The sequence below is a fragment of the Eleutherodactylus coqui genome, chromosome 1 (genome assembly GCF_035609145.1).
Source record: "Eleutherodactylus coqui strain aEleCoq1 chromosome 1, aEleCoq1.hap1, whole genome shotgun sequence".
NCBI classification, from domain to species: Eukaryota; Metazoa; Chordata; class Amphibia; order Anura; family Eleutherodactylidae; genus Eleutherodactylus; species Eleutherodactylus coqui.
Genome location: NC_089837.1, coordinates 370,100,778 through 370,128,650, shown reverse-complemented (window position 1 = coordinate 370,128,650; position 27,873 = coordinate 370,100,778). Strand labels below are relative to the sequence as shown.

General features: G+C 45.4%; 1 protein-coding gene across 2 annotated transcripts in view; it reads right to left on the bottom strand.

The window, feature by feature from the left end:
* The window catches only part of PRPS2 (phosphoribosyl pyrophosphate synthetase 2), a 48,393-nt gene that overhangs the window by 14,507 nt on the left and 6,013 nt on the right, over positions 1–27,873 (bottom strand). For both annotated transcript variants that reach the window (XM_066578029.1, XM_066578030.1), the window contains exon 2: positions 5,794–5,977. In XM_066578029.1, the coding sequence (XP_066434126.1) occupies positions 5,794–5,977 (184 nt within the window). The remainder of the gene's footprint in view (positions 1–5,793; positions 5,978–27,873) is intronic.

The window sequence follows — 27,873 nt, the reverse complement described above, 5'->3', positions numbered from 1 at the left end:
TTGTTCACATGGGCATATCTGTGCAACGTATTAAGTGTCCAAATTTGGTGCACGTAAAGGCAGTGAATGGAATTCATGGATTTCAACGGGTTCATTAACATGAACATATTTTTTCATGTGATGTGCAAACATGTGGGAATATATACGTGGCATGACCTATTTTGCTGCGTGTTATGCATCGCAATAGTCCATTGATGTAAATTGGTAGGCGCAAATACACAGTGTATTTGCGCACATAAAACCACGCTAGAGTGGCCGTAAACTATTTTTGGTTATGCAAATACGCAGCATATTTTAAACTGAGCGATTATTGTTCACTTTTGCTGGTTTGAATGCCAATTGTTCTGTCTAAAAGCACCTTAAGAGAAGATAAGAGACCGGATTATAATCATGCTTTGACTTCTCACCATAAACACCGTGTCCCCAGACGCAGCACAGCGAGTAAATTTCTGCAATGGAGAAGTTATGGCTCTTCATTTGCGCAGTTACCCGTCAGGATGCCTAACACTAGCTCTTTTCATCTGGCAGGAAACTAAGTCAATCATTAACTTAGTGATGCTTATTAGACATTCAGCTGTTCACTTAATGTGTTTAAGGGCAGGTTACATAAATTGTTGAGGTCAGCAACGCGTAGAGACGCAATCTATAATCTGCAACAATTGATAGGAAAATATGAACGACGATTAACCAAGGAATACATGTTCACAAACTGCAGCTGAAAACCACACCATGTTACCATGAACCACTGCGGTATGGCAATGCTGATAGTAGTGGTGGTTTTTCCCTTTTAAACAGGTGAAACATGCAAAATGAAGATGTTAGACCTGCAAACACCACACAGCCAATAACTACATCGCAAAACTGCTGTAAACCCCATGTGCTTTTTGAATGCAGATTTCCAGTGTGTTCTCAGCCGCACTATATAAATGTATAAAGATTGAGAGCCGTTTCCCAGTTACAAAAGAAAATTAACCCCTTCCTGCTCCAGGACGTACATTTACATCCTGGAGCGTCAGGATATGTATGCAGAGAGGTTGCGGGGCAACCTCTCTGCATACAGCGCGGGTGTCAGCTGTTTACTACAGCTGACACCCGCGAGCAATAGCGGTGAGATCGGGGGAGCCGTGCAGGTGTCATGGCTGCTGGGGGCCTACTGAAAGGCCCCAGGGCTGCCTTGAGAGACTGCATATCAAGCCATCCCCGTGGGGTGACTTGATAGGCTGCCTGTCAGAATGCAGTATGACATAATGCTAATGCTATAGCAAAAAAAAAAAGTAATAAAAGTTTAAATCACCCTCCCTTTGCCATATACATATAATTAAAAAGTCTAAATAAAAGATACATATCTGGTATCGCCACGTCCATAAAAGTCCGATCTATCAAAGTAGTGCATTATTTACCCCGCACGGTGAACGTCGCCCGAAAAAAATAAATAAATAAAGAACGCCAGAAATGCCCTTTTTCAGTCACCCTGGCTCCCAGAAAAAACGCAGTAAAAGCGATAAAAAAGTCGTATGTATTCTAAATTAGTACTAACGTAAACTACAGGACATCCGGCAAAAAATGAGCCTCGCTGAACTAAGTCAACGGAAAAATAAAAAAGCTATTGTGCACACAAGATGACCACAGAAAATAATTGAAAAAAATGAAATGTCTTTGAGAAAAAAAAAAAAAGTAGTATAGTAAAAATAAAAAAAATAAAAAACTATACAAGTCCGGTATCGTAGCAATGGTACTGACCCATAGAATAAAGTTATTGTGTCGTTTTTGTTGCAGCTTGTGCGCCGTAGAAAGACGACGCACTAAAAGATGGCGGAATCTCTTTTTTTTTTTCATTTTACTCCAATTTTTTAAAGTTTTTCAGTACACTACATGGTACTTTAAATAGGACCATTGAAAACTACAGCTCGTCCCGCAAAAACCAGGCCCTCATACAGTGACGTTGATTAATAAATAAAGGAGTTATGATTTTTTTAAGAGGGGGGGGGGACAAAAATGGAAAAAAAAGGCTGCTTCATTAAGGGGTTAAAAACTTAAACCAAGCACACTTAAATGGGTTGTGCCAAGAACACAAGCCCTGTTCATATGCTCTATTACGGCATATGATCATAGAGAGGGGGCCCTGGTCTAGACCACTTGTGTTACAGGATGCCTATTGTCATACTGCAGGGGAAATACTTAGCTGGCTGTGGTGTCCCCAGCAGAGTCACCTTTAAAACACATTGATCAAAGGGGTCTGGATTTATTTATTTTTTTAATAAAAGGTGACATTTGGCTTTTTGTTTCCCACCAGAGGTTTAGATTACTGTAAAGTTCCTACAACAGAAGTCTCTACTGGAAGGCCAGAACAAAATCTTAGCCAAGTCTAGGAGTCAGAAGTGTTGTGCTATAGGGTCAAGTCATCTTTTTCTTTTAAATTGAACAGAGAACAAATGCGCTGCACATAGGGATCGGTGAACCCGAATCTTTCACCTCACTTGGAGGTTTTGCTCTCCAACAAGTCCTCTCTAATGTAAAAAGGAAACTCGTCACATTGAAAATGCAATTCCATCTGCGGCCAGCAGGTTATAGGACAGGAGGAGCAGAGCAGGTACAGGTGTAATTTTGTTAGAAAAAACTTTTCTGTATAACTTGTCATCCATTCAAACGTCTGCTCATTCTGGGGTTAGGAGTCTAGCTGGCAGTCCCATCAGTGCTTAAACACATCGGAGGGCAAAAAAAAAATAAAAAAGCAGAGCGCCTCCTTATGTAATAATTTTTGACTACTACCGTACTAACTTGGTATGCAAAGGCACACCAGTTTACAAAGAGAGCTCCCCCATTAAGTTAATCTACAGGATCATAATAGTTTTCCTGCCACACCTACTGAGAAGAGCAGAACTTCCAGAGAAGCCAGAAACAAGAGGTAGAGAGAGAATAAGAGATGCTGTCGAGGGTTCTGCAAAATCAAACTACCGGTAGGTGTAATTATTTTTCCCTTCACCCATGACTACCCCAAAGAGTGTGCTTTAACTTGGCCATCTCTAGTGTTCCCACTGAAGTGAATGGAGCGGAGGCATGCACGCGTGGCCTCCTTTGCCCACACTTCGAGATGTGTCAGAACTAAAATCTCAGAATTGGTCGGGTCAAAAAATTATTCCCTATCCAAAAGGATGTATATTACAGTATGCAGAACAACCTCCGACATCGGGAGCTCTGTCCTGCATAGCGTTAGACACATAAGCTATACATTGTATGCACTTAAAGGATGTCTCTGTATGGCACTGACAGACATACATTAATATAATAAGACTCTTCATTTCTAATTCTGAGACATACATATATTTACAGGATTGTTACAAATGATCTGCAAGATGCAAAACACTCAAAACTCACATTTAAAATTACCAAAAAAAAGCTAAGAAACTCATCAGGACAGTTCTTTATGTGTTTAAGTAATTCCAAGGAATCCACTACATACTTCCCCCCCCCCCCCCCCCCCCCAAAAAAAAATAAATAAGAGTTGGGGAGTGTGCGGGTGGCAGGAAAATTGGAAAGGCTGGGGTCATACGGGATGGAAATCTTGTGGAATATCCACAGCGAGACCACACGGAAATTCCACAGCGGAAAGGCTGCTGCATAAACGGCGCCATTTGGCGTGGGTTTTGAAGTGGCTTTTCAGCCTGTATTTCGCAGTGGAAATTTCTCCCCATAAAGAGTCTGCAGCAGAAACTGCGCCAAAATTGACATTTCGCAGATTTGAATACCTGGCCACGTGTCCGTTTCCACGCAGCTTGCAAAAATCTCGTCCACTGTTTAGTCTCAGTCTTAAAAATGCATGCAGAAATTCCGCAGCATTTCCATCCCGCGTGATCCCGGCCTAAGGGTTCAAATTTTAACACCTGAAATTAACTAAAAAAAGCTTGAGAACAGCAGTCAGCTTGGGACTGAGGTAACAAGTAGCTTGTGCGGCGTTTAGACGGGCAGATCATCGCTGAGTATCGCTCACCTCTTGTTCAGGGCTTCACATTCTATGACTAGTAATTATTAGGACATTATAGTAGCAGTGTTTCTGGTGGCATTTCACACTCACAGTAGCTTAACACAAAAGACAAACAGCTTGGCTCCTCCCACAGCAGTGACATCACCGCAGGTCTGTCAGCCCACTGGATCTCTGTGGTGGTGGTGGGTCAATGTGTTCTGTCAGGACTGCCAAGTTGTGTAGGAAATTATAGTACCAGTGTTTCTGGTGGCGCAATGCGCCACACAGCTCTGCTACATAATACATGCGCACACACACAGCTCTACTACATCACACACACAGCTTGGCTCCTCCCACAGCAGTGACATCAGCACAGGTCCTTCTGCTTGCCGGATCTCTGTGGTGGTGGTAGGTTGTTGTCTTCTGTCAGGACTGCTGAGGTGTGTCTTCTGAAATAACGGCTTAGTTGTATTCTCAGTGTGTTATTTTTGTCCTCCCCTTTCAAGAGCCCTAAATGCGTTCTTCTTTCAAGCAGACTCTGTTTTATATATGTTGTAGGACCTTTGATGGTGTCACCAAAGGCAGAGCAATGACATCAGCAGGGGCTGAGCATGAGAAGCACTCACTCACATACATTAAGACAAGTAGTGGTCGTTAGTAGTTTGATGACATTCTAGATGAAGCGCTGAGTGTTTAGACCTAGCGAGAAGTGAGCAAACCGGCGATGATTTTTATGCTGATTGAAAGAAGAAGTAAACAATGGCTTTGCATTTTGATTCAATGATTATCGCACATTTTTGTTAAAATAAATTTTGCCCGATCATCATCCAAAGTAAATGGCCCTTAAGTCAATAGTGCCATAGATTGCATATCATAGCTTCTCAAGAAGAGCAATTAAAGAGATTTTCCAACCCTGTTGAAAATTTACGAGAGCGGTTAGCTGTGTAAAATGAAGAAAAGAATGCCATGACTCACCTTTAACAAGGGGTTGTGCAGTTGTAGATCATTCATGGTCTATTCGTCAAGATAGGTCATCTGTGGTAGCTCAGCGGGGTTCTGCTGCCCGGGACCCTTGCTGATCAGCCATTCACCAGGCCTGTGTGCTCATGCACCAAGCAGATTCCTGCACAAGGCAAACAGCTCTGTTCACACTGCAGAAATCAGCTCAGTGCACCAGTTACCCACTGATCACCGGGGACTCCAGGAGGCAGACAGCCACTGATCTACTATTGATGGTCTAACCTGGAGTATAGGCTATCAATAGTTTACAACTGGAAAACGCCTTTAAAATGTCCTGCCACTCCAGCACTCCAGTCCGGTCCCAGAAGCTCTTGCAGCATGTGACTAGTTCAGCCAATCACTGGCGTCAGCAGACATGTATACGATGAAAACCACGTGACCTCTGAGGGGGTTCCTAGACCAGACCACACAGGACCAAAGCACATTTAAATGGTGAGTCATGTTTTTCCTTTATTTTAAACACTTAAAGGGGTTTTCCCATTAGAAGACACTTTCTGCCTATCCACAGAATAGGGGGATCAATGTCTGATCACTGGGGTCCAACTTCTGGGATCCCCAGTTATCCCAAGAACACCGCTCCATTCACGTGGGGCATTTTGGTGCACCCAGCAGTCAGAAAATAATTCTCCCCCCTCCTGAGGACAGGGGATAAATATCTAATGAGAGAACTCCTTTAGCGGCTCTGCGCTAAACTTTGAAACAAGTCAGAAAACCCCTCCAATTATGTGGTCTAAAGTGAAAGTTACAGACATTTTATTTTTTTTGCCACACTATTTTGAGGTGTATTTATAAAAGGAAAAAAGGGCAAATACCTTGTCTTTTTTGTCTTGTCGAGCATATGGAAAACACGGAATGACAGCTGTAACTCGGGATGAAGATGCAATCTTGCAAGCGTTTATCATGATCAGCAGTTCCATCAGGTTGTCATTGATCTCACCGCAGCCACTCTGCACGATATACACGTCCTCCCCTCTTACGCTTTCGCCAATCTCTACACTACAAGAATAAAACAGGAGAAAAAAAATATTAACAGAGGCTTAATTAATCTACAACCCAAGTAGGTGAGTAATGATTACTTTTCCCCCCAAAATATGTACTACCAATAAATCAGATGTCGTGGAGTGACTATTAAGTAGGGTACATACAGTTCAGACCGCTCCTTACATCACAGGTTCCCAATGGATTCCTCCAACTAATGCCACTGCACAGCTGTACTTTGCCCATAGACCCTTATATCAAAAAAGGTCTACAGTGTTCTATATGGGGGCAGCTCACATATATGTGTACAGCACAGCAAATTAGGATATTACACATACAAGAAAAAAGGTATACTGGCAAATACCAGACTGCAGGCCAAAAGGAAGACCGCCTCCGTTGGGTAAAACAGACGCTATGGATACCTATGACATGAGTGCGGGGTGGGGGCCTGATGCAAACATGCATTGTAAATGCAGTGAGTGTAACCTTAGCTGGGCCAATAATCACAATAAAGAACGAGCAGAGCTAAGGTAACTTGTGGAAAACTAAAAAAAGCTGAACCAATCTTGTTGGGACAATATGAGGGATCTGTCATTTACACAACTCCTTGAGTACATGTATGTGGCTTCGTTTAGACCTATGCTATGGCATGCCACTGTTTAGATCCATCATAGGAGGCAGACAAAAATTACAAACGCTGAACCTGACTGGCATGAATGGCGCCCGACCTAGAAAATGTTTAAAAAAAACAAAAAAAACTCCTGTACAAAACGGTCTGGTGGGCATATCTGGACGGATCCAGACACTCAGGGTCTCCTCTGTAACTTTTCTTTCTCCCATTGATGTGCCTGCATTATCCACAAGCCACGGCAAATCCCATGCTTGTGGTGGACATACTGGGAGCAGCGCATGCGCAGTGAAGGCTTGCATCTGCCTATAGCAGGGCAAAGCCAGCTGCGCATGTGCCACTTCCAGAATAGGCCCACAAGCCTAAGACTTTGAGGGTTTTGTGGGTGATGTCGGATAATTTTTTACATTAAAAGACGGCAAGTTTACAGAAGTCCCGGGATGACTACAACCGGCCAGGTAAGCCCACCAGGCCATTTGGAACATATTAACATATGGAAGGGGGGTTTAAAAAAACCCCAAAAACTCAGAATTATACAGAACCCATGTGCATTCAGAGACATGTTTAGAAAGGTTCATCACTGCCTGATTCACCAAAGGTTCAGAGGTGGAAAGCCTGGTTGCAGATTCCCTTTAATATGCTGCAATATTTTGTCTGGGATTTTGTACAAGATCTGCACAGAAGACTATACAAAGCCTACCTCATCCAGTGGGAGGTATCCTCTTAAGGCCCAATGTCCACTTGCACACACGGATTCCACTGCTGAATCCCTGCATGCCCACAGACATGGGGAGAAAAGAAAAGGTTCTTATCTCTCCGGCTCCAGCGTGGATCTAGTCTGTGCCGGACGGATCTTCCTTTAGCGCAGCGGATGCGTCCGGACGTGCCAGACGCATGCGCACGGTGCAAATTTTTTTGTTTGAATGTCCTGCTTTCCAATGGATCCGCGGCATAGCCCCAAATGACAGCTGTGGCTGTGCTGCGAATAGGACGGCTTCATTGACTTCAATGGAAGCTGTCCCACGGGATCCGCAGACAAAATGGAGCATGCCGTGATTTCTTCTCGCGTGTGCAATCCGCATGTCGGGAAAAAAACCAAACATCTGCATGCTTTAAAATTGCCCTGCGGATGCCGATAAATCCCTATGGGTGGCAAGCACAGGAGGCCCGCATGGATTTTATAATTAATACACGCCTGTGGACATTGGGCCTAAATGAGTATTCCCGAGACCGGGCGAAAAACTACATCTCCCACAATGCCCCAGTGCCAGTTACACATTTATGACTGTACAAACTGTCATTACAGAGTTTGAAGGCGACCGAGCAGCTTGTAAAACAAGTTATAACGTTAGATTACAAAATTACATGTTATTGTCTTCTGGAGCATACAACTCACTTTGAATTGCCCAAGTACCCTCTGAAGGGGTTAATCCACTTGGTATTGTTATAGGTCACAGAGCTTTGAGAATGCTTCGACTTAAATATAAAGCAGTGAGAGCTGTGTATAAAACACGGCCTTATGTACAGTAAATACAAAGCTTCCAAGGATTTAATGTGCAGTTAATATTTGTGCATTCCCTATGACAAGGACATGTCACACAGCTCTGCAAGACATTACCAGCAGCTTTGTGATATATGTATCGATCATGTCTATAATCAACGTGATGAATTCAATATACTACTAAAATGCTGCTAATATAATCCACTTTTAACCCCTTAACAGCTGCCGATACACCTTTGACGGCCTGCGGCGGCGGAGTATGTATAGAGAGGTAATCGTGCAGCGATCTCCCTCCATACTATAAGGGCGCTGGCTGTTTCTTACAGTCGACACCCAACGGCAACAGCTCCAATAAGCCACGTGTCTCATCAGAGCTGTTATAAATGCCACTGTCCATGCTGACAGCAGCATTTAAATCGTACGACCCCCTGCAATGAGGGGAAGAGGGATGAAAAAAAAAGCTCGATCACTTAGGCGTTAATGGACAAGCTAAGTTCACTGTAATAATTTTAGTTGAGGTTTGAAGTGGTTGTGTAAACTATTGATGTCCATCTTTAAAGGAGTTTTGTCATTAAAAAAAAACAAAAACGATACTTACCTATTCTTTCCCAGTCAGTCTTCTTACCACATCTTCTGGCTGATCTTCTCCAGTCCCTCGGGTCAACTCACCTCCAGCCGTCTGGATCCTCCTCCTCTTGTTATGATGCATCTACTCTCTGTATTCTCCTTCCTGCAGGTCAGTGTAGGTTATTTCACTAGTGACGTCGCGTTCACTGCCTAGCAAGCAATGCCGATCTATTGCTGAGACTGCGCATGTGCGCTGTCTCGTCACGAGAGTTCATGAACTATTTCAGAGAGACAGCGCGCATGTGTAGTCTTAGCACTTCCTGCTAGTGTATGAACGCTACGTCACTATTGACTGGGTACCCTGCCCTGCAGGAAGAATGGATGCTTCGTCACCTGAAGAAGAATCAGCCAGCTTGCGCTGGGGTGACCTCGGGGGACTGCGGGAGACAGGAGAAGATCAGCGGGGAGAAGATGCGATAAGACCAACAGGGAGGAATGGGAGAGTATAGAATTTTTGTTTTCTTATGACAGAACCCATTTAAGATAAGCCAGGAATAGACTGTGCACTGACCAGATATCTGCAGGAAGCAGACAGCTCCGTCCTCACTGCAGTGGTCAGGCTTTGTATCTCTGGCAAAATTCCCACTGATACGAAAGTGCTTTGAGAATGGAGCAGTTTGCTTCCTATAGGGTTGGAAGGGGTTAAGGGAAAGCTCCCTCCACCCCCAACCCCCATCCTCTCTATTCAGGCTCAGACCATCACAGACACTTCATCCAGCCAAGCTGAAGTTAACTCCAGAATCAGCCCCAAGTCAAGAGCCCAGCCTTGCTTATTACATTTGGCGCATCTTACTTTATCACTTTTCCAAAAAGGGGCGTGCAAAACACCGGTCCTAGGTAGATGTGCCCATTTGTACTTCCTAGCTCACCGTATTGGCACCTGTAATTGCAGCCACCTACCAGCTGCAGCCAAAGACAGAGAAGCATGGCGTGTGCTGATCCACAAGGTGACCGAAAGTAGTCAACGACTGAACGTTGCTGTGTCTGCCTGCCTCCTGACACAGTACAGCAGCTGAATCCCCAAAGTGCCGGCTGAATGCTGCCTGCCTCCTGAATCCCCACTGTACTGTAAATGTAAGTACTGTACAGAGAACAGTACAGTAAAGATACATTTGCAAATAAATACTGCAGTCCTATGTCAAAGCACAAACACAGTGATACATACTGCTATAATGATGTCCCTGCAGTCCTATGTCAAAGCACAGATAACACAGTGATATGTACTGCTATAATGAGTCCTATGTCAAAGCACTGTATGCTAAATGTCCAAAAACCTGTTAAATCTTAATTTATTCTTTACAGTTGTGTTTTATATTCACTCAGTATCGTTGTTAAAGACAAGAGTTATTCTCTATTAAATGGGGTTTGGTGTGTTTTTTGGAACATCTAGCACCAATTAATTGGATTTACATTAATTCCTATAAAAATAATGTCTTCAACCAACATTGATTTCTTCTAAAGTCCATTGCTTACGGACTAATGACATTAGTTGAGGTTCTACTGTAAATCCCCCATTTCACTATCAAAAGCAGCCACAGAATCTCCACTCCTGCCACGTTTCACTGTAGAAACCAGGGCCAAACCTCCAATTCCTCAATTTTCCCAGACTCCAACTCCTCTATATGGGACTCATGATTAAGTGATAAATTTACTGTATTAAGATGGTTATATACATTAGGCTTTTAACCACTACGATAAAATAATCAAAACTACATCATTAGGTATATAATTTCTTTCTTTTTAATAGCCTGAAGTCTGTACATTTGTATCGACTCAAACTCCACAGCCCTGGTAGAAACCACTAGTCTAATGCCCATTGTATAGATTTTTTCATTTCGTTTCCCATTGCAGGACGTGTACAATGAGGGCCTGGAGCCCGAACCAAGAAGAGTGTGCCCCAGCTGTCAAGTGATCTTCATGACCACCAATTTCATAAATGGCACTTTATGGCTTTTGTACTTGAGAACACTTTCAAAGCAGTTCCATTTTTCTGGATTGATTGGCCTTGATTGTTTGGGTCCCTTTTAGATGGGCCAGTAATCGTTCAATCATCTGCGATCCAAATAAGAATTAGAGATAGAGCCTACATATATAATAAGCTGAAGGTTCATCTAAAATAAAACAAGTATACCCATACTCTCTCAAGTGTATTGTGTCTGCATGAATACATATTCAATATCTCCAGAGTTGTTACTAAGCAATTAGTAGAAAATTCAGAAAACCCAAAATGGACATGAAATAGTTACCCAACTGGGAGGTAAAGTTTACACAGGCCATTCAAACCTACCAGCTACTGCAGTAGGGAGTATTAAAAAAAAAAGCCCCTTTTCTTACAGTAATAGATGGAAAGTACCTTTACGGGAAAGGAATGCTTGGATTCTGCTGGTTAGAAATACTTCCTATTTAAACTTGCATTACTTCACAGCGGCATGCTTGGCCAGGCAAACAGCCCGTTCCGAGGTTGGCACAGCAAACGTTACTCATGCATGAGCCGCAGGCAGCATTCCATCAGCCCATTCAGCGCAATCCTAATGTTCTAATTCCCTTTTTCAAAAGGAAATGCTTATGTGCAAAAAACATTCTAAAACTGTTCACTAGCCCAAGTGGATTAGCCTCCAGTTTGTACTACGGGAAGAGGCGTGATCCAACGGATTAAAGCACCACCGTAATCATATACACAGTAGGCACCTCAACCTTACTAAAGTCCATTGTAAATATGCACAGCTGCAGTAATTATTTGTTAACATGTCACTATATGAAACACATTGTAGTTTCTTAATATCTAAATACTTAGAGATACTGGAACTTGATGTCCAACATTAGTATACATTCTTTGATCAGGGAATAGGTATTTGTCAACCCATTTACCACCATCGGCGGTTGAGAAGGAGTCAGCATGACGTAGCGGTTGAGGATGCGCCGCTGTTGCTCCATATAACTAAAATTGGCGTTCTGCTGAGCACAGCATGCCTGGCCACCTCTGTATACACACTTGTGGGTTACCCATGGGCGAAGAGGAACAGAGGACTCTAAACTCCCATTTTTGTGATCATTGGTGGGAGATCCTCTTGTAAAAGGTGCAGGTTAAGAACCAACATGTCATTAAACCATAGACAACTGAGACACTTGATATTGCATAGATTTACCATGTGATATTAACACCAATCTTCTACCGGACATTTAATTCCCACTAGTTCATGTCTATGACAATATATATTTTGCACTAAAGGGCACCTGTCAGTAGTTTTTTCCCGCTCTACAGTCATAATACATACAGTGTTGTGAAGAGGGATGCTTCATTAGATCTGTGCCAGCTTTGTAGTAGAAAAAAAAAATGAGCCATATATGTGGCTTATACACCCCCTTTCAAAAGTGATCAGAAAAGTCAGAAAATGGCACAAAAAAAAAAAAAAAAAAGAGGCGTGAGCCTTTCAAAAATAAAATTGGCACTTTTTACTCCAACAAGCTTCAGTGTAAGATAAACGTATGAAATGCCAACCTTAAAGGGGTTGTCCCGCACCAAAACTGAAAATTTTCTATCAGCCTAGTCCCCCATGTGAAGCAAACGGCATACAATAGCCGTGTAAAGAGTTTTTAAAAAGCATTTCTACTCACTGGCATGTCGTTTTATGAACTTATAAAATTTCTCTTTCAAAGATGGCGCCCGTCCTTTCCCAAGGTGCACCGCGGGTATTCTCCCACAGTGCACCGCGCTTGCTGCAGCGCTACGAGAAGTTACAGCTGTGCGGCGCGAGCACGCTGGAGCGGCGCGTCCACGGGACAGAAGAGGCAGACTGCGCAAGCTCGTCTATTCGAGCCAGGAGAAGAAGGATTTGGTCGGCACCAGGGAGACGGGGACGCCAACACAGGGGGGGGGGGGGGGGGGGGGACCCCTGTAGGTAAGTATATAACTTCTGTATGGCCAATATTTAATGCACGATGTATATTACAAAGTGCATGTATATGGCCATACAGAAGTGCTTAACTTTACTTTGATTTGTGGTACAACCCCTTTAATAGTCTCCAGCAATAACTTTACACTTTTTTGCTTTAAAGGAATTGTCTATAGTTCTATAGAGCGGAGGCTGTACATTCAGCTGACACAGGAGCTTTAAACTGCAGCTTGACACTGTGCAGCAGCCTTGATCTTATGGACTCCACAATATGCCTAAGCAGATACATGTAGAGACCATTGCAAGAGGAGATAATTACCCTTAATGGAACGGTTAAGTCATTTAGGCTTAAACTAGGTCACCAGCATTTTACACTGTAAACTGATTCTGCCCATAGGTGGGCAATGTGATTGGAAGCAGCAACAGAGCACTTTTTTTCCCCTAACCAGTCTTTCCTTGACCCCCAAATAGCTGTTTTTGGGCGGTGCACATGCTCCATGCGACATAGCAGCAGACCATCCGATGGGCAGTTTCTCTCCCTCGCACTGGTTCCGGTTCTCTTCCCAGTATGTACAAGCAGCACCCTTTGCTTGATTGACATCTCCAGCTGCAGACAACAGAGACCATGTGTTCCACATATCAAACCAGGCACAGTGAAGTGCGCCATGCTAGAGACAGGCTTCCTTAAGGTTGGCTGCACACGGCATATTTGCATTGCGGGATCCAGAGCGGGTGGCCGCCTCCGCTGCGTTCCACAGCAAATACCGCCCACAGCATGTTATTAAAAACCGCTGCGCACACGCTGGAATCAATTGCAATTTCCCGCTCGCCAAGGGAAAAATAAATAAAAATAACAGCATATTTTATATTTTCGCAGATTCAACACGGACAGCTTCCATTGAAGTCAATGGAAGCCGTCCGACCCGCGGCCCTTCCGCAACTGACATTGTGGAAAAGTCGCTAGGTGATGAGGCGGGAAAAGCAGGAATTAAAAGACAAATAAATCTGTATTTAGCATGTCTGATGGCGAGCCATGCAGTCCATCCTCAGTACAGAAAAGAAAGTCTTAGGAGCCCCAGTTACAGTTAATATATAATGTATTGAAAAGCTTTACTAATGTCTTATGGTAGGCCTCATGTCCAGTGTGACAATAGTCACTAACAGAGCTGACCTGGTCTGCTAAGACCCTACAGCTCTGCTGTAACAGGGGGGGCACCCTGTGGTCACGTGACTGCCGGGTCGCATAAAGGGAGGAATACTTCCACTTTTTAGAACATAGCACTTTCCGCCGGGAAAGGAAAAGGCAGAAGTTGTAAAAACAGCTTCTCCCTTCTCCTCTGGGTCATCAGCTATGTCTGAGATCCCAGGACTCAAATTAAGTATTGCGGGAGCAGAGGCTTTAACCCAGTGCCATACATCTGCTATCGGTGAGGATTAAAGGCTAGGACCAAGCACCGTATAGTAAGGGGTTAAAAAACAGTCAGAGATAACCACTCTGGAAGTGTGTATACATTTTTGGGACATCCTGTATGTAGTTCCATCACATTGCATCCCTGCACATGTCACAGAACATGCCTATAGCCCTCATCTGTAAGTCTCCAGTATCCTATAGCCATAGTGGCTACTGGAAATTCTCTCTAGGTGCTGCTATCTGCCGTTAAGGCAAGGTGGCCGCCTCCATAGTCACGTACAGAGAATTAAACTTCAAATCAGAAAACACATTAGAAAGGACGAATGTTTTAGTATCTGGTTTATCAGAAATAACCTCTCAATGACCCATGATATATAAGGGAGGTTGTAAAAAAAGGTCTCTGGAGCCGAGCTCGCTGTTACCTGGCTGCCATCAGCAGTTTCTGACAGCCCCCGAATCTTTTCGGACGAGCAGGTATGTACTTGAAAATGGCGATACTCGCTCGAGTAATTTGCCTTAACAAGTACGCTCGCTCATCTCTGTTGAAAACTATTGTTTATGGGGAGAGTCAGTAAATAAAATTGTCTTACAATGGATGGAGCTCTTTTCCATCAGTCAGAAGCGTATAAACCATTCCTCTCCGGTGAGAATGGATACCGTTCTGACTAGCGTGTGACGTATTGGTGAAGCAGTCAGTACATGCATGCTAATAAGTATGGACAGGATAGGGCAGTGTAAGGGGTGTGTGGGGATTAGATGAAGTGTTATCTTATCACTCCTTTTCAGAAGTGTGCAAAAAAACAAGCGTTACATCCCTCCATCAGGAGTTCTGTGCACAGCATCCTAGTAGCACATGCCTAATGCCGTGCACAGCAATGAAACCCGCTGACCAACGGGTTAAGTCACATGCGCTTATATCAGCAGCTGTGCTGCAGACAGAAGTGCAGTGCTAGCTGAGGCTTGGGCCGTGTCCAGGAGTGGGCGGTGCTCGCCACGTGAAAAACCAGAAGCGTGTAAGGAAAATATCTGAAAAAGGTTACCTGTAGCCATCTTAAAAAAAAAAAACACTAAACAGTGGTCCCTTTAAAGCAAAGCCAAGCATCTCAAGCTAGCTTGAATATGATCTTGTTCTTGTTTTATATCTCCAACTGTAAACTAGCCTGAGATTGAGAGAAGTCCTTGCTACTATAGGCTCTAATGTCCTTGACTACTGAAGCGCCTTCCTGCCAAGGCATACCAAATAGGTTCTTGTCAGGTAAGTGGCTATAGAGGTCCTGTCTGCTCTCATTAAATATCCATTTTAATATATACACACACATGTATTCCTCAAGAAACAAGGTTATAGAATTTTTTTTCTTAGAACCCTAAACTGTGCCTTTCCCCTTATTTTTTCCTCAACATGCATGTAGAAAATTAATAATGCGATATTACAAATACATTCTATATACACATATATACATGAAACACTATATACTCAGCAAGCACAGACAGGAGAGTCCTATATAGACGCTCTATGTATCCTAAGTTGTACTATAGTAAACTCATAATGGCATCACATTACAAGTTGCTAGTCCAGACTTTCCACAGCAATGTTCTGGACTCAAGGAGAAAACAGCAAGACTGACCTTGATGTAAGGTTATCAGATGCAACTTGCACACTTCTCAGCAACTACGGACGCCTGCAGCCGGCCGGGTCGGATCCGGTCCCGTGCCCCTGCACAGCCCTGCAGCTTACCCACTCCCAGGGTCTCCCCTCTGCGCTGTGTGCCGGCTGCCGTCCAGCCGGCAAATGCGCAGAGGAGCCGGCCCGTCACCACTGACATTTCTGTGCGGGCCTCTACGAGACTCACAGAAATAGTACATGCTGCGATTTGTTTTTCGTGTGTGTTTTTATGCAGACAAATCGCGTCTGTCTACCTCGGATTGCGTTACCTAACGCAATCCTATGGCAGTGGGCATGAGCAGGAAATCGCCGCGGAATTTCCGCCCGTGTGCAGGGGGCCATATGTGAGGCAGTTAATCAATCGCCCCTTAGTTGTTGGCGAGGCAGTTTTAGCAAAAGTGATAAGCTCCCCAGTCATTTCTATGGCTGCTGCAGTTATTTTAGCGGAATAGTTGACTCATTGTACTTAGTTTACCGTTACACAGCACTCAGAAGACAAATGAAAGGCAAGTCCATCTACATCTTTAAAAGGGTTTTCCAGTTCCTAATAGATGACCTATCCAGAGAATTAGTCATAAATAGCCGATTGGCGGGAGCCTGTGACCCAGGACAGCAGTCAGTTGTCACCCAATACAGACAAGGAAGCAGATACCTGTATACATTGGTCAGCAGCACAGTACACGTCCATGGGAGCCGTTCCTGCAATACCACACCGGGCCACTACACAATGTATGGTGTTATATCTGCTTCCTGCTCTGTACAGAGTGACACCTGGCCTAGCAAAGAGCTGGCAGCCAAGGCCTTGATTGGTGGATCCCCTGCAGATCAGTTATCAGTGGATCCTGCGGATAAGTCAATTTTTAAGAGCTGGAAAACCCCTCTAATTTTTGCTTGGGCTTCCACCATAGATGGTGAGGCCCAGATCACTTATGTCTGTCTGGTGAGGCTCCAGTAGAAAACGTTTGAGAAGGACTAGTGTGAACACAGCGAGAAGAACATTACTACTTGCAAAAAAAACCACAAGTGATGATGAAGCACGCAACAGAAATAGGCCGGCTGCACACAAACTGCAGCCGCAGACGCCCATGCATCCCTATGGGTGGTTTGACTTGCAGATCGTCCGCGTGGGTCACCCGCAAGTCAAACCCGCCCATGGACATTGCGCCATACGGAGTGTTAAACACTGATTTTGTTAAGACTAAATCCCCACATACAAGTGTAGTAATGCTCTTCCTGGTCACATGGCTATGACATAAGTAGTCCTACTGCTACTGTGAGGCCTTTGATCTTTGCCATGGTCTGTCCTCAATTCCAGACAATTGTTCACTAAGATTATCAGATAGGCACTGCACTTTCAATAAACTCATGCTTATGTGAAAACTATTAAAAGTGCCAAACATTTTCACCAGTAGGGTGTTGTCCTCTGCCTCTTTTCAAATAAAATCCATCTCTAGTAACAGCCACCTAGATCAAATGTAGAAAGTGGAAGTAGCTGTTGTATCATGATGGCCATAGAAGTCTATAGAGAGGAGAGAGGAGGAAGATGCTGAGGCAGATGACAAGCAGAGACTCACAGATGTACTGCTGCAGCTATTCGTGACTGCTTACTAGCTCAGTTTCTGAACTTACATCTACAACGGCTCAGTATGCTGTATATTGTCCTCTATTATGCTGTTATATCTTTGCATGTACTACAGAGAATTAGAGAGCAGAATCTGCCCCGTTTTCTCCATGCACAGTCTATAGAAGATATAGTCTCCACCTACCTGCTTGGGGAATACACACATACATACATAGAGCTAAAAATTATATATGCTATAGAAATTAAATACAATCTCCATGTCTCCACCTGGAGAATGGTCAGTCACAGGGATTCTAGAAAAACTTAATGAGACAAAAAAACTGCAGGACCACATAATGCTTTTCCTAATTTACTCAGGTTGTAGCTGATCATGTAATACAAAGTTCCATCAATGTTTGGGCTCATGTCCACGGGCGTATGAATAAAACACTGCGTATCAAAGCCTACGTATGCCTTGCACATTTCCCTGCTTCTGAGTGTGTATGAGTTTTTTTTGGTACGGGTATGGCTGTATGTAACCACGTTTCCATACACGCGTGAGAAAAAAAAACGCAGGCTGGGAAATAAGCACATACAGTGATTAATTAGTATTTTGCTAGGCAACAAGCATTTCACATGCAAGTCTTACACAATGAGTTGCGTAAGCTCTGCGTATTCCCACGCATCCATAGAATTTAATTGGGGCTGTACATACGTATTACACGGCAAAATAGAGCATACCGTGATTTCTTTTTACGCGCACATCAACGCGCAGTGTCCACACGCTGCTGTGCATGGAAGAATGAAAGTCCATTGACTTCCATTGCCTCCATTCATGGCGTGCCACACATGTGTAATACACGGTGAAAAAACGCCCATTCCCACAATATCACACGGCCTCACAAGCCACCGCAGTGCCGGACACTATAAAGGGGCAGCACTGTAGAATGATTCTCTTTAAAATAAATGGCTAAGCAATAAAAATAATAAACCATGAAGGTAAATTAGGCCTCCCATGCAGGCAGCCCTGCTGTCTCCGAGCCACCTTATTCTCTGTCATGGGAGCCTAGAAGATGGGACAGCGAGAGGGTGGGAAGTGCAGACACGTCCTCACAGCCCCCGCCTGGGTGATGCGGTGAGGAGGGGAGTACAGCACACATTACCCAGCATACTGAGCAGCTGGCACGAAGCATGCATGTACAGTACATAGGGCAGGTCTCCATGACAAGCAATAAGATTGCAGCTCTCGTTTTCCTAAAGCAGGTTGCAAAATGAAGGCAGTTATCTTATTAATTGCTCTAGGCAACCGACTGTGGCCGCTGCTTTTAACTGCACTCATTTCAGGCTGCAGTCACTGATGTGACGGCCACATCCTTGCGAGGCTGCGACGGCCACATCCTTGCGAGGCTGCGACGGCCACATCCTTGCGAGGCTGCGACGGCCACATCCTTGCGAGGCTGCGACGGCCACATCCTTGCGAGGCTGCGACGGCCACATCCTTGCGAGGCTGCGACGGCCACATCCTTGCGAGGCTGCGACGGCCACATCCTTGCGAGGCTGCGACGGCCACATCCTTGCGAGGCTGCGACGGCCACATCCTTGCGAGGCTGCGACGGCCACATCCTTGCGAGGCTGCGACGGCCACATCCTTGCGAGGCTGCGACGGCCACATCCTTGCGAGGCTGCGACGGCCACATCCTTGCGAGGCTGCGACGGCCACATCCTTGCGAGGCTGCGACGGCCACATCCTTGCGAGGCTGCGACGGCCACATCCTTGCGAGGCTTACATAAATTCTCTTTATAAAAGAATTGTAGTAATGCCTCCGTGCATAAGCCATGTTATACACCTCGTAAGCCCATGTATCATTAATTAAAATACATACTCTACCTTGGCTACAAGTAGCCCTCAAAAATGCTGAGCGGCTTCTGCTTCAATCAGATCCTCAGCAGAGAATAGGAAGAAATAGGAGGGAGAAAAAGGGGAGTTTCTCTGCACTTGTAAGGATTCTATATCTCCTAATGGAACAACACAGTCCAGCAAAGTTTTTCCAAAAGTCAGGAATCTTAATTTAACACCCCTCCTACTGAAGGGCATCCATTTAGGTTTTGCAGCGTCAGGGTATGTATGAAGGGAGATCGCGCGGCAATCTCCCATTATACACCACGGGGTGCAGGCTGTTTCTTACAGAAGACACCTAGCGGCAACAGCTCTGAGCAGCTGTTAACCCTTAAAACATTAGGGCATTTAAATCTCCGAAAGATGTTCAGTGGTGCCGTGCGGGTATCATGGCAGCCGGGGCCTTCTAAAATGCTCCAGGGCTGTCCTGGCAGCATGGGGTGCCTTGGTAAACTGCCTGTCTGATTACGGCCGCCTGCACACGGGCGGAAATCCCGCGGCGGTATTTCCCGCGGGATTTCCGCCACTGAAAGTTTGCATAGGAGTGCATTACAATACGCACTCCTATGCAGACGGCTGCGGTTTGGCCGCGCGAAATCTCACGCGGCAAACAAACCGCGGCATGTCCTATTTTTGTGCGGGGCACGCACTCACCCGGCCGCCGGCTCCGGTCTGCGCATGCGCCGGCTGCGTCGCAGCCGGCACATGAAAGAGCCGGGGCCGCCAGGCGCGGGTGAGTACGCGCTCGTCCCTGCAGGCTCTCGGGTCGGGTCCCGCGGCGAGAATTCTCGCTGCCGGATCTGACCCGCTCGTCTGCAGGCGGCCTACATCATACTGCAGGAGTGATCAAAGCAATCACTAGTTGTTGTCCCCTAGGATGCCTCTGCACCTTTATTCTCTGATGCTTGAGAACAGTGTTGCAATGTATATATACTAACCTGACATGACTATCAGGCCAGTTTTATACCTTTTTTTGCAACATTAACCTCTTAAGGACACTGTCACCCCCCCCCCCCCTCCATTTTTCACTTTTTCCTGCCCCCTTTTTTAAAAAAAAGCGCAACTCATATTTATCCATCGACGTGACTATTTTTGCGGGACGAGTTGTATTTTTCAATGGTACTAGTTAATGTACCATAGGATGTACTGAAAAGATTCTAATGGGGGAATAAAATACCTGGCAGATTTTTTTTGCTGTACTACTTGTATTTTTTTCAAAGATATATAAATTTTGTTAAATTATTTTCTGTTCTATTTAATAGCTTTTCTCTGTCGACACAGTTGTGCGAGGGCTTTTTGCGGGACGTCCTGTAGTTTGAGTTAGTAGCATTTTGGAATACATTCGACTTTTTGATCGCATTTACTGCATTTCTTTCTTGGAGAAGGTGACCAAAAAAAGTGCATTTCTGGTGGGTTTTTTTTCTGAGGTTCATCGTGCGGGGTAAATAATGCATTACTTTGATAGATCAGGCTTTTACAGACAGCGATACTAAATATGTATTTTTTTTATTATTTAGATTCTTTCATTATAAATATGACACCTTTGCCACTTTTATTTGCTTTTCACATAGATTTTCCTAATAACTTTAATGATTTCCACTGCATTTGCTTTAGTACTTTAATGGCTTACTTTTTGTTGTTTACGGCTTCCTTTAGTCACAGTTTCCCCCCCTATTCCTATAAAAAGTATTTACTGCTCGCAGTATTTAAGATGCTTTTAATAATTTCAACTTCTTGTCTGCACTCTTATTTTTGAGGACATTGTCCCAGTTAGGGTAAAGGCATCACTGAGCCAATTGAACTTTGCCTTCCTCAAGTTTAGTATTTTTGTGGCTCCCTGATAAAACCCTATCTGTGGGTTTGGTCAAAAATATCTAATTGTTTTAGGCCTATGGCACATGGCTTTGGCAGATGCATAGACTGATATGGAGATGCACAGACAGCACTACAGGTCAGTAGTACTTATCTACTGTAGTAAGCTTATCTACTGGAACAACTGTGCTACACAATGTCACTAGCAAGTGAATGACCAGAAAGAGTCACAGGAAAGAATTCTATCTACAGTCGCTATATAGTGGAACAACTAGATGGGGATGAAGACAAAGTAACCCTACAGATTAACCCCGTTTTACCAACTCCAGACAAAAGGGAATTCATACTGTTCATTAACCAAATCTAACGCTAGTGAAATATATAGACGATGCTCTGCGTAAGGCAGCAGCACTTAGGCCGCTCTCACACAGCGTCGGCAAAAGGCTGCGATTTCAACTGCAGAGTTTTGACACGTTTTTACTGCCTCCGACAGCGGGTTTTAACGCACCGCATCATTCTGATGGGTGATGAAGTGCGTTAATCACAGCAAAATAGAGCAGACAGTGCTTGAAAATCCTGACGTTAGAAAACACCTTGTACTGCGATTACCGCCGTGTTCCAAACGGATGTGTGAGAGCGGCCTTACTGCCCCGCATGGAGATCTGCTCTCACTTCCTATAGTTCTCCAACTGGCAGGCATGAAGCAAAGTCATGTTCATACATGGTAAGCTCATAGATTTACAGCATGGGATTCCAAAACCCCATAAAGATTTAGTTAGGAAAGTCTGCAGATTTCAGGGCATGCCGTGGGTTGTAAAAAGAAGCAGCCATTATTCTCACGGTCTTGAAAAAGTGCTGCTTCCACAAAGGCAACGCTGAGAACCCAGAAAACAACATTTCAGTCTGAATTAGGCCGCCTGCAGAAGGCCGGGTCGGATCCAGCTGTGAAAATTCTCGTAGCGGGAAGCGAGCCGTGCCCCTGCAGTGACCACTGCGGCTCACCTTCTCTGGTGTCTCCTCTGCTCTGCTATGTGCTGCCAAGCCACGCATGCGCAGAGCAGAGCAGGCGCGTCAGCAGTGACGTTTCTGTGCAGGCCTCTGTGAGGCTCGCACAGAAATAGGACATGCTGAGATTTGTTTACCACGCGAGTTTTCATGCGGTCAAATTGTGTCTGTCTGTATAGGACTGCATTATCTAATACAACCCTACGGCAGCGGGCACGGGTAGAAATTCTGCGGGAAATCCTGCCGAGGAAATGTCGCCCATGTGTATTCACCCTTAGTTGTCCCAACACCTCACAGCCTGTGAGAAGGAACTTGATACTGAACTATCCGACCTCTCTCACAGGCACTTTGTTTACAGCGTTTAGGGGGCGTTCGCAAATGCTAGTAAAAAAGCTGCGCTAATCCTCCATACCGTGCAATGGGGCTTCTCAGACGTTTTTAACACTGATTACTATGCGGGAGGAGGGGGTGGGACAACTAATTGCAATCTTAAGACCAGCTGCACCTGGAGAAGTCGGACTCCACATGTGGAAGTCCGCAGCAGAATCTGGCTCCGACTGGCCAACCTGTGTACCCAGGTGATCTCCTGAACTGCTTTTTTTAAAAATGTACTTCCTTCATGGTCGTCCTCTTTACATTTTTTGCTAGATTGGTTATGTACTTTCTTGTATTAAATGCTTCATCTACAGCAAAAAAAATTCAATAGAGGGGCTGCACAGCAAAATCTTGATATTTGCAGACAATACGAAATTATACAAGGTAATTAATACAATGGAGGACAATGTGCGGCTACAAAAGGACCTAAATAAGCTGGGGGCTTGGGCAGAAAAATGGCAAATGAAGTTCAGTGTTGATAAATGTAAGGTTATGCACACGGGCAGGAGAAACGGATGTCACAAATATACACTAAATGGGGTACTGCTAGGGAAAAGTGATATGGAAAAAGACCTGGGGGTACTAGTGGACTGTAGGCTAAACTGGAGTAACCAATGCCAGTCAGCTGCTGCAAAAGCTAATAAAGTCTTGGGGTGCATTAAAAGAGGTATAGGGGCGAGGGACAAGAACATTCTTCCACTATCAGGCCCCACATGGAATACTGCACACAGTTCTGGACACCGGTGCTCAGGAAAGATGTTGCAGTACTGGAGGGGGTTCAAAGAAGGGCAACTAAACTAATACATGGAATGAGAGGACTGGAATACCCAGAGAGGCTATAAAAATTGGGATGATTTACCCTGGAGAAAAGACGTTTAAGGGGTGATCAAATAACTATGTATAAATACATGAGGGGACAATACAAGGATCTCTCCCATGACCTGTTTATTCCCAGGACTGTGACGGTAACAAGAGGACATCCGCTACGATTAGAGGAAAGCAGGTTTCATCACCAACATAGAAAAGGGTTCTTTACTGTAAGAGCATTGAGACTGTGGAACTCTCTGCCTGAGGATGTGGTGATGGCAAAATCCATACACGGTGAATGACAGTGAGTCACTGACTCATGAATCCACTCACACTTGCGTATATTCATTGTGTGTAATAAAAAAAGGCAGCATGTTCTAGTTTACCAAGTATTATGTGCAATAGAGCCCTGTTCTCTACAGACACGTAATAGACACTGTACATAAGCAATTATATTGCGGATTTGTGCTGATTGGGTGCAACATCACTAAAGTGACAGAGTGGGAAATTCACAAAAAAAAAAAAGAAACCGGGAAGACTGCACACGAGAGCGTGTGCGAGATACGCCGTCATGCGCAGTCCAAATCGCTGCCATACGTGGTGATAGGCCGGCTCACACTGCGTTATACACAGTGTTTTACCACATGCTTGTGTGAGACGGTCTAATACAAGCAGATGTTGCCATGGATTTCAATAACCAAGATGAGGATCCAGAGGCCAGCAGATGTACGTGTGAAATCGTGGGACACGCCAACATCCATCACGTACACAATGTTTACATTCATAGTTACTCAGCATCATGTGCACAAGATACTATCAGAGTCATTCGTGTCACAGGGTTCACAGCAGCATTAGCAATGGCTGGAGAACTCCAAAAAAACAAACTTCATCACCCTGACCATTGGGGCTCACCTTTGGTTTCCTAGATTTCATTAGAGAACCCATAACCTCTGGTGATTAATCGCCTGTGTATAAGAAGGACAGGACAAGCTTCTACTACCCACTAAAGCGCTCTCACTATCTGATGGGCCTCTGTGTGGTGCAGAGTGTTAAGGCAGCAGTATGCAGTCCTAAGCTCTCGCTCATGACCTGAAGGTTGCGGGTTCAATCCCGTTCAGCTAGCCGGCTCAAGGTTGAGTCGGCCTTCCAAGGTTGATAAAATGAGTACCCAGATGACCTGAAAGCGCTGCGGAATAAGTTGGCGCTATAAAAATAAGTCCCTTTCCCATTTTACAGCTCCAGAAGCGTAAAGCCCCATTTACACTGATAGATCGCTCAAACGGTAGTTTGAGTGACAGTTTTGAGCGATCATCTTTGCATACTCTATAGTAGCTAATTAGCTGTGAATTCACAGTGGGGACACCTCTGCGGCCCCTAATAAAACAGTTCTCCTCTCTGACTGCCAGTGTCCCCACTGTGAATTCACAGCAGGACACAGACAGAGAAAATCTCATCAGCGCAGTAGGCTGATAACAGCACGCTAGAATTCAGCGATCAGCGACTCGTGCACGAAAACTGCACGATGTCCCTGCCTATAGACAGGACGAGAATCGCTCAAAATACGGCTTTGAGCGATTCTCTTTGTGTCTAAAAGCGCCTTTACACTGTGCCAGCCGTAGCCTAGTTATAATCTAGATTCACACATGACAGATTTGCTGCAGATTGGAAATCTGTTCCATCACCTGCATAGGGTTGGTGTGCAGACAAGCCCAAATCAGTATAGACAACTGTAGAAATTTCTGCACAACTGCCTAGGGCACAGGTATCAAACAAGGCTTGCGGGCCGAACCCAGCCCGCTGCCTCATGTTAAGTGGCCTGCTGCGTGCCGACCCCGCTCACCACTGCAGCGATTACTAGCTGGGGTGCCGCAACTCCCCACTGGTAATCGCGCTATTACCGCTAATCCCGGCGCACACTGACGTCAGTGTGCAGCCGGGATCCTCCTCCCGAGTCCCCTGCTCATCAGTTCCGCAGGAGAGGACTCGGGGAGGAAGCGTGCCGGGCGCACACACTGACATCAGTGCGCATCCGGGCTCAGCGCGAGCAGAGGGGGAGCGGTTCTGACAGCTAGGAGGAGGTAAGTATATGGGTTGGGTGGGGGGACGACAACTATTACTACTGAGGGGGGCTTACTGTTACGAAGGGGGGGGGGGGGGGGACTATTACCACTGAGGGGGGCTTACTGTTGCGATGGGGGGGGCTTACTACTGAGGGGGCCCCTTCTTAGCGCTCGCTCACATCAGTGCTTTAGGCCACTTCCACACGGACTACAAAATCGTGTGATTTCCCAGCGATGAGACAGTGCTACAAAAACGCATGTTTACGAAATCCATGCTTTCCTTCACATTAGCAATGTTTTGACTGATGCGATGTTGCGAGATTCTATCTTTCAGCGATGTGCGATTTTTTTTTTTAATCTCCCATGTTTCCCTATGGAGCCTCCTTGTTTACCACATAACACGAACTCGTAATTTTCATGCGATCGGACAACATTGGAAAGTCCTTTTGACTTTCGCAATAAAGAAAAAACTAAACAAAACAGAAAAATGCACAATTTTATTAGGCGATTTTATCATGGGTGGCAGCGATTAAAAACTATTCGCAAGAAAGAGCATAGCCGATGCTACAAAATCGCGGGAACAAAGCTGCGATATCACCACAATATCGCTGTTGCCGGCGTGGAAGAGGCCTTAGGGTTCCACGCACTGGGGTAACTATAAGGGATGCGGTTGCACCCGGGCCCAGGACCCTTAGGGGGCCCATAAGGCCTCTCTTTTCCATATAGGGAACCCAGTACTATGAATAAAGCATTATAGTTGGCAGACCGGGCAGTTGGCCTCTAGCGCTGGTTCAGGCTTTTACTTCTCCCGACCGAACATACACAACAGTCTTGACAGACGCCTCCAGCCCAGTATGCCGTTCTGCACCTCGGAGGACGGCACGTGCCCGGCACATCATTTATGATGCAAACTGATACAACGGTCCTTCTAGACGAGACGATTTATCGCTATCATTTGCTTGTGCAGCCTGTTTGAACGAGCCAACGATGTATCTGCCGTATAAACAAGAATGGTTCACGTTTGCTGTATAAGTGAGAACGACTGAACGATCCAACAATGGCTGGCGTATACACCTGCAGAAAATGAACGATTCTCGTTCGGTCGTTGGCTCGCGTTTAGACTGGACAATTATCGGTCACTTTCACTCATTTGTACAACTATAATTCCGTCTTAAAGCACCTTAAGGGTGGATTCACTCCAGCGTTAGGGCTCTGTTCTGGATTTCCATCTCTCGGTCCCATTTTTCGGAGCAGAGGAACGGAAATAAACTAATCATCCTTGCCCCCCTCTCCCTTCCCATCATTGATTTCAATGGGTTCTCAAAAACAACCAAAACACTTCCAATTGCCTCTGTTCCATTAGGTCTCAGGTTTTTGGAAGAAGAAAAAAAAAAACAGTCTGCAACACTATTTTTCCATTCTAAAAAATGGAAACCAAATGAAACTACAGCAAACTCTAAACTTTCCATATGCTTTGTTTTTTTTTCTTAACCCCATTGAAGTTATTTCGAAAGGAAAAACCCAAATCCATATTTTTCTGCCTCTCTGCTCCAAAAACACAGCAGAGACGTAAACCCTGAACTAAGTCTAAACGCAGATGTTGAATTCACTGCACGTGCCAGATCACCATGTGCAGCGCGGGCACAAGGTAACTTAGGCACACAACCAAGCACGCTGGTGCCCCACTAGTCTGGCAATCAGTGGGGGGTCCTAGTAATCTGACTCCCACCAATCCGGCATTTATCCCATGGATACGTGACAAAAGATTATTACACGCGAAAATAGCGCACACAACCCAGCATGCACTGTGTGGGAGAGGCACCGCTAAAAGTAATGCCAAGTTTGTTACCGTGTATTACGCAGTACACCCGCTCTTGTGTGAGAGCCCCAAGGATGAAGTCAGAGGGGTAGATGTTTTGCAGAGCCTTCCATGCCAGGATAAGAGTTCCAGAACATATAATACAATTCAGGGCAGCACTACTCCACTCAACCCACAGGGTGGGACCAACCTTGTGGATAAGAGTTCCAATTATCTGAACAGGGGTTATATTTGCAGCAAGTACCCAAATTTCTACAAGAGCCATTCAGCACTCTACAAGGACTGCGGCCCTCCCATCACTGCAGATAGGGGGTAACTACTACTACAGTGTAAGGACATGGGTTGATGCAAGAAATGATAAGACATAGGATTTGTTCAGTAACTAGGCAGTAATAACTATCGGCCTCAACAAAGGGTGCCAGCAGCAAGTGACCTTTTCTAGGTGTGATACACTGCCAGTCTTGGCAGATCGGGTAAATGTTCTTATGCCTCTGCCGGGCACCCCACACGGTACAGGGGCCCTCTGCCGGGCACCTCAAACACACACGCGGTACAGGGGCCCACTGCCGGGCACCACACACACACACACACGGTACAGAGGCCCTCTGCCGGGCACACACACGGTACAGAGCCCCTCTGCCGGGCACCGCGCACACACACGGTACAGAGCCCCTCTGCCGGGCACCGCGCACACACACGGTACAGAGCCCCTCTGCCGGGCACCGCGCACACACACGGTACAGAGCCCCTCTGCCGGGCACCGCGCACACACACGGTACAGGGGCCCTCTGCCGGGCACCGCACACACGGTACAGGGGCCCTCTGCCGGGCACCGCACACACGGTACAGGGGCCC